Here is a 6,793-nt window from a genome sequence, read left to right as displayed (position 1 = left end):
AGGGGAGGGGAGGGCAGGGGAGGGCAGGGGCGCGGAGCGGAGCGCAACGCAACGCAACTGCCGGGTCCTGTAGCCGGGGGGAAGTGGTGTCGTGAGGCGGGAGGCCTAGGAAGGAGGGGGCCTGCGTTGGGGTTCGGTTCGGAAGGGGGAAAGGTGCCGAATCCGCGCCTGCCCGTCGTTGCCCGTGTCCTCTGGAAGGCCCGGCCCATGGGGGGCGGGGGGATGCTTTCACTCGAGCATCGTGAATGCAGCGATAATTTCTTGGTTGATCTGGCCGTTCTGGCTGCCCCAAGCAGGAGATGGCGTCTGTGCCACACCAGTGCCAGCACAGGGAATTTGCAGCGGTAGTAGCCGGAGGACATGGCGGAGCCCCTCATGCCAGTGTCCCCACAGGCCCTGGAGCCAGCACCTCGCTGCCAGGAGCGATCCCACCTCTCCCTGGTGTGTATTCTCTACTCCTTGCTTCTGCTGGCACCAGCTTTCATAAGGCCGCAGAGTGAACCTGAGCAGCAGCCGGCCGGGATGAAATGAGCTGGCTTGTTTTGCCAGGTTAGTCTTAATCTGGATCACATCCACATCACCTCACAAATGTTAGTCCTGGTACACCAGAGGCTGGTGCAGATGTGAGCAAGAGCAGCTGGAGAAGAGAGTGAGGCTGCTCTTTTCAGCAGCAGCGCTGGCTTAAAGGGCTTGGGGGACTATAATATTCTACTCCTCTCTTTCCCAGCATATTTACTGGGATGTCAGCTTCTCAAGAGAGCAGTAGCAGCTGCTTTAATGGCCCTGAAACTCCACAGTAGTCCTTAGAAATCTTTCATATGTTCTTAAATGTGAGGCCTCAGGGGGCCAATGGAATCACCTGCTTGGACTTCCCTTCCACAGGCATCCCAGATCCCTGTGCCTGCCGTCTTTTCCAAGATGTTCTGACTCACCACAGCTATCTGCTGAAATAGGTTTAACTGCATCTGACAATGTGTTTAGTGAACGAGTTGTTCTGACATGGGGCTGGATGTTGAGCAACACAGGGAACTGTAGATCTCTGTCAGGGCTATGCTACATTTCATTTTGTTCTTGTGTCTGCAGCTAATTCTAGGGAGGAAGGTTAAAGCTAGCTCTGCTTCGTTCCATTTGCTTAGCTGTCCTCTGTGTATTAGACTCAAAGCAATATTAAATACCATTCATAACAGCAAATTTTTTGTGAGAAGGCGATGGAGGAGAATGATTACACTTTTTTTAAGCCTTCTCTTGCCATTAATAGGTTAAGAGTCGTCAAAAGTGATGAAGCTGCCCCCTGCAGTGTATAGTCATGAAGAGGAAAGCCGCCTGTCAGTTGCCCAGGAGCCTCACAGCGGTGTGCGGTAGTCTCTCCACCATAGTTGATGCTTTCTAACTCAGAGCTGTGTGTCTGATAAATACACTGAGTATGCCAGCTCCTGACACTCACCTGGCTTTGTGTTAATCTTACCTAATGCACAGGAGGATTTTGACACATTTCAGTTGGAGAAAATTACTATATTACCTACGATTCCTCTACCTATCACTGTTATGTCAGTCTCCATGTAGCACTAAGCCCTTTCCATGTCAGTCGGGCTGAACACAACTACCTCATATGCAGAGAAGAGCACCTCAGACTGCCTCCAAAGGGGACACGGAGACAGAAGAGTTGGAGGTGGATCTGCATTTCAGTTTCAACTCTAAGGGGATTTCCTCAGTCAGAGCACTGGCAATTTACTCCCCGTTATGTACACAGTCCTTGCTGTCCTCAAGTTCCTACTGTTCAGCTCTGCTCAGTGGGCAGCTCCACGACTGCGTGAGTCTTACCTCAGTCATCATGAAACTTCCGTGGAACTGCTCCTGGCAGAAGAATTTAAGCAGCAACAACAAGGAGTCCCAGAGACAGGGCAGCAAAATTCCTATCTTAACTGCTGGTGTTCTTTCATCTGAGGCCATTGACAATGGCAGAGAAACTTGATTTCACAAATGTGCTAAAACGTGGGGGAACATTAACAATGGCCTTAGGTGTGTTGGCAACCAGGTGACTGAACAGAAAAGAAGAATCAGAAAGGATACGATGATACTGAATGTATATAATGAATAATAAAATAAGTTTCACATTATTATAATAATTAATTTATGAATAAGACTATATTTAATGAGCATTCTGTTTTGGCTTCAATCCTGTCTTTTCTCTTACTTGCAGGCCTGGCAGCTGGCTTTGAGTTTGCCATTCCAAGTGACTGGAGGAGGCAGCTGTTAGTGGGAGGAGATAAGGGGCCACAAATCATAGGCTGAAAGTAGTCCAGAGGAGTTTAAGTGAAGAAGAAATGGAAAACAAAGAGGGATGAGAAAATTCCTTCCCTGAATGTGCTAGAGCATGCTGGAGAACAGCAGTGGTGGAGCTGGATGAATGTGTGTGTGGAGGGTGAGAGAGGATACTAATCGGGCACCAGTGCATGGAGACAGCAATAAGCACAGACTCGGAGTTTGAGGGAGGGCAGGGGCATAGAATGGAGGGAGTGAGGAATTGCAGAATCCTCCAAATAAGTGATGTTTGCTGTTTTTTAAGGGTGACCAAGAAGGGATATGGGACTGCTGTATGCTAAAGGCAGAGAAGCAGGGTGCAGAAAGCAAGCGAAAGCGGCGTGGAAAGATGACTCTACAATCTACCCACAAAGTCCTCTCTTTAGGACAGGGGTGGAGGAAAAGCCTGATGACAGCAGGTTTTTTTGGGGCCATGCTGCACAGCCCTCGATGCTGCGTCTGTACAAATGGGTGCAGCGATGATCTGTGCATGTCAGGATGGTGGGAGAGGCCTCCCTTTGCGCTTGTATGTGTGGTTAGATGGGGCTGGTGGAGGAAGTATGGATACAGCTTGACAATACAACTAAGCAGATAAAATTACTAATTGCTGATAGGAGAAGTCCTGCCCCAAAGGAAATACATATTTTCCTTTGGCCCTGCAGAGCGTAAGATTTTCTAGAGCATTCTGGGTCTAGATTAAGGGTGTTGTGGTGGCTGACAAGGCTTCATTTTCACAAGTCAGCTGCTGTGCAGAAGAGGAAGTGGGATATAATTCTAACCTATTAGTTAAAGCCTCAGTCCAGCAAGCATCCGAACACAAAAGGTGAGCATGAAGCTTATCCAGACCTGAAAAAACTCATAGAGGAAAGTTCCACATCCGCCTGTTATCCAGATACGTGAATATAGGATAAGGGTCCAAATCCCCTCATTACAAAGAATGGAGACAACAAGGGACTGTGATTTTTTTAGCCCAAAAGGAGGAGGGAGCTGGCAGCGAGGGGCTGGGGTTAAAATCACACAGGCATTTCTTCAGTGTTAAAACAGTACACCAAAATCAAGAGGATTGACAAAACTAAGCCCTTCAAAACAACTGACAGATCCAAGTTGTGCCTAACATTTCTTTTTAACCATTTTGATTCGGTTTAGCATGTGTAAGCCATCTTAGGAATTTTTATCTTATTCTTACTGCTCTTTTGATCCAGTCTCAGGTGACCTTCTACTGATTTAACTATTTTTCAGACACACAGCCCCATTGAATTGCAGGCAGCCTGTTGGCAGAGTGTGTAAGGAAAGAAGAATTGCAACGGAATAGTTGAGTATTATCAACTGGGAGACTGGGACACCTAATAATGAAATATTTATCAGAACAGAAACTGACTTTCTGATTCAATTAACTGCTAATAAATGATATAAAGTGCCAGAAGAAAGACTGGAAGAGAGGCATCTCTAGCCTAATTGTGATGACCACCCTTGGTGTGAAAAATTCAAATTAAAATCTCTTAATCTTAATTGGGGCAAAACTTGGAGATCAATAGTATTGCACAGAAGTACGCCAGCCTAGGTCACCGGCTGTTCTCCTTGGGGACAGCGGGACAGAGGCTCCGTTGCCCAGCAATTCCATGCTGGTCTCAGAATGCCACCTCGTGAAAACTGGGTATTTATCTACCCTCAAAACTTTGAGAAACTGTCATTTTTACATGAAGAAGTGTTGCCAAAATGTTCCAGGCTGGCTATCATGCTTAGGTGACTTGCAAGTCTTAAAGTGTTTGCCCTCACTTGGGCTATGGTAGAGACTGAGACTTTCATTCTGAGGTGTTACATTATTCCTTGGTTGGCATAAATAATTGCAGACCTTTGCAAATCCTGTAGGTATGTAGCTAAAAATATCATCTAGCCCATCCTCCACTTCCAGTACTAGATGTACTTAGACCTCTCTGGTGCACGTTTCTCTGACCTGCACCTAAAAATTTCATTAAGGGGATTCCCAGTTTCTGTCTGAAGCTCATTCCAATCTTTCACTGTGAAAGTTTTCTCATACTTAATATAAAGATGCTCAGAGCCCTATTCTTCTCCCTTTGTCAGCAAGTTCCTAAAGGTATTGGGTAAGAACAGAGATTGGCTAATATTTAAGAAATCAGCCTCAGGCAATTTGCTGTCAGAAGCATTGTAGAGATGTGGAGAAACTCTTGGTTGGCTGTTCTGGAGGTAAAGCTTCCTATCACAGCTCTGCAAGTTTCTTTTTGTATAACTTTTATCATGTAACTCATTTTTTCACCCCGTTAATGAATATACACACATTTCCTCAGAACAAAAGAGAATGAAACAGTTCTGATGGTTTTTTAAGTAGCTTGTTGTAATGCCATCAGAAATAAGAAGCACAAATGGGCATGTGGGGACTATAGTGTCAAAAATACAAGACATAGTACGGTGAGCCAGCGATCCGGGTCCTGCGTAGCCTCTGCTTATCTCTGCTTGGAGAAATGCTTATGTCTTTCAGAGTGAGCAAGAGAGTACTGAAAAGGTAAAGGGGCTGCACCCAAGAACTGAGCAGAGTGAGAACTGCCTGATCTGCCGAGCTGGAATCTCCAGGTTAAATCTTTCCCGATTTTCCCCTTTTCGGACTTCAGAGACGGGTACCTCTATGATCTCTTCTTATATTTTTCACTTGCCACATTTCCCCCCCTCCGGCAGTGATGTTCTGTGCAGCCAGACTCTCTGTGTGTTACCCACCAGGACACAGACTCTCTGTGTGTTTTTTTTTTAATCTGTGTATTTCTATCCACATTCAAAAGACTCTCCGTACACTGCACAGAGGTCCTTGGGCTATTGCGGTCCTGAGATTACATATGAATTTAACCTCTCCCAAGCTGGTTCAGTGGTCACTACTAAATTCTATTTCTTTATTAACTTAATTGATAACTAGCTTTTCAACAAAGGCATTTAAAAACATTTGATGTTCCTGTCCTCCTAATTGCCTATCAGCACATAATTTTATTTCAAAAGTTATCACGGAACACGCTTTTTCTGTTTTCACACTGAAAAGCAGACTGATCGTTTTTATGTAGGCCTGTGTTTTTATGTTTTAAAATGCAACTATGCAGGTTAATCAACCATTTTGAAATATTCTAAATATATAAAGTCCCATAACAGCTTCTTGTGTTTTTCTCTTTTGAGTCACATGAAGAATCAAAATGAACTCGATAAGGCAATTGTCAGCCCAACACTTGCTGTGGAGAGCTCCCTCCTTCTGGAAAACAAACATGCTTTAGACTAGGGCAAAAGTACAGATCTTTCAACTTCAATCTTTCCTCTGCTCAGTCTAGAATTCCTGTTGAAGCGCAGATTTAAAATTATATTCATTTTCCTTCCTAACCACCTGCTTTTGCTTCTGCAGAAGAAAAGTCAAAGGAAATCTCACGTTCCCGTGGGGAAACAGGATCTGTCCGTGTTTACCTGGGACAGGCAGGGCTGGGGGGAAAATAACCCGAATGGGTATGGCACGACGGTCTGGAGATCATGATAAAGAGAAACCCAATTGCAAAAGAACTCAGTTCAGGTCCAGCAGGTCTTATTAACTCTGGTTCAGTGCCAACACTGCCAGACTGCCAGCTGGCCCCTGCAGCTATTTGAGTGTCTTTGCAGCATACTTTCCCGGTGCTCCAGGTTCTGAAAGGGCTTTGTATGTACCAACGGAGCCAGTGCCCGGCTGGCACTCCGTCCTGGCTAACGCACCCTTTTAGGACTTGAAGCGGAGATCAGTGATAACAGCCCCTTGGAGCACTGGTATATGTGGATTGACTTCTTCCAGAGCTGATTTGGATGCCTCTGCGCTGCTCTTAACAGCACTCCGAGTTCCAGAAATGCAGTGAGGGGCCATCTGACCACATGGGGAAACCCGCGTTCTGCTGGATTTCCAGCTCTGGCTGTGCACTGAAGGAAAATGGCACTTCTAAGGTTGAACTGGTAGTTCATAATGAATTTGTCATACTTTGCTTTCGCAAAATTTTTCTCCTTTGCATACAGAGTAAATCTGGACAATTTGAGACCAGGTTCACCCTTAGGATGACATTATAAGCTAAAAAAGGGCTTTTAATGGAAGATAATTATATTTGTCGTATCTTCAAGAGGCTTAGTCCTTTCCATAAGACTGAATACTCAGTTTGGGGTGTCAGCGTGCATACATTTGCTACTGCTGTTTCCCAGGATAAATGCTATTTAAAAATACAAAAATAAGATAATTTTTTCAATAAAAGTACAACCCTTAAAATACATTCTGGACCTTGAAAGGTTTGGCAAGTATGGAGATCAATTCCCCAATCTGGAATTCCTTGGCTAGGGGTGCAAAGTGGTCCTTGCTCTGGTCTCCGGGAGGGAGTTACCCCTCTCCCGCACCGGTGCTGCAGGAGGGAAAGCAGATGTGAAGCAGAACAGGCTCCTCAGTGCTGCACCTCACTGAGCTTGGTGAAGCCTGGCAAGCAAAACCTGAGCTCCA

At 45.5% G+C, this 6,793-nt stretch overlaps 1 protein-coding gene across 1 annotated transcript in view; it reads right to left on the bottom strand.

Annotated features, from left to right (window-relative positions):
* Nucleotides 1-362, bottom strand: part of LOC104292707 (ubiquinol-cytochrome-c reductase complex assembly factor 1) — a 49,776-nt gene extending 49,414 nt beyond the window's left edge. The window contains exon 1 of the mRNA XM_009892121.1: nucleotides 318-362. Coding sequence (XP_009890423.1) covers nucleotides 318-362 — 45 coding nt within the window. The remainder of the gene's footprint in view (nucleotides 1-317) is intronic.
* Between the last annotated feature and the right edge of the window lie 6,431 nt (nucleotides 363-6,793).

Source organism: Charadrius vociferus, unplaced genomic scaffold (assembly GCF_000708025.1).
Source record: "Charadrius vociferus isolate BGI_N301 unplaced genomic scaffold, ASM70802v2 scaffold409, whole genome shotgun sequence".
In the NCBI taxonomy this organism is placed as follows: domain Eukaryota; kingdom Metazoa; phylum Chordata; class Aves; order Charadriiformes; family Charadriidae; genus Charadrius; species Charadrius vociferus.
The sequence above is the reverse complement of the archived record's forward strand: the minus strand, read 5'-3'. Positions and strand labels throughout refer to the sequence as shown.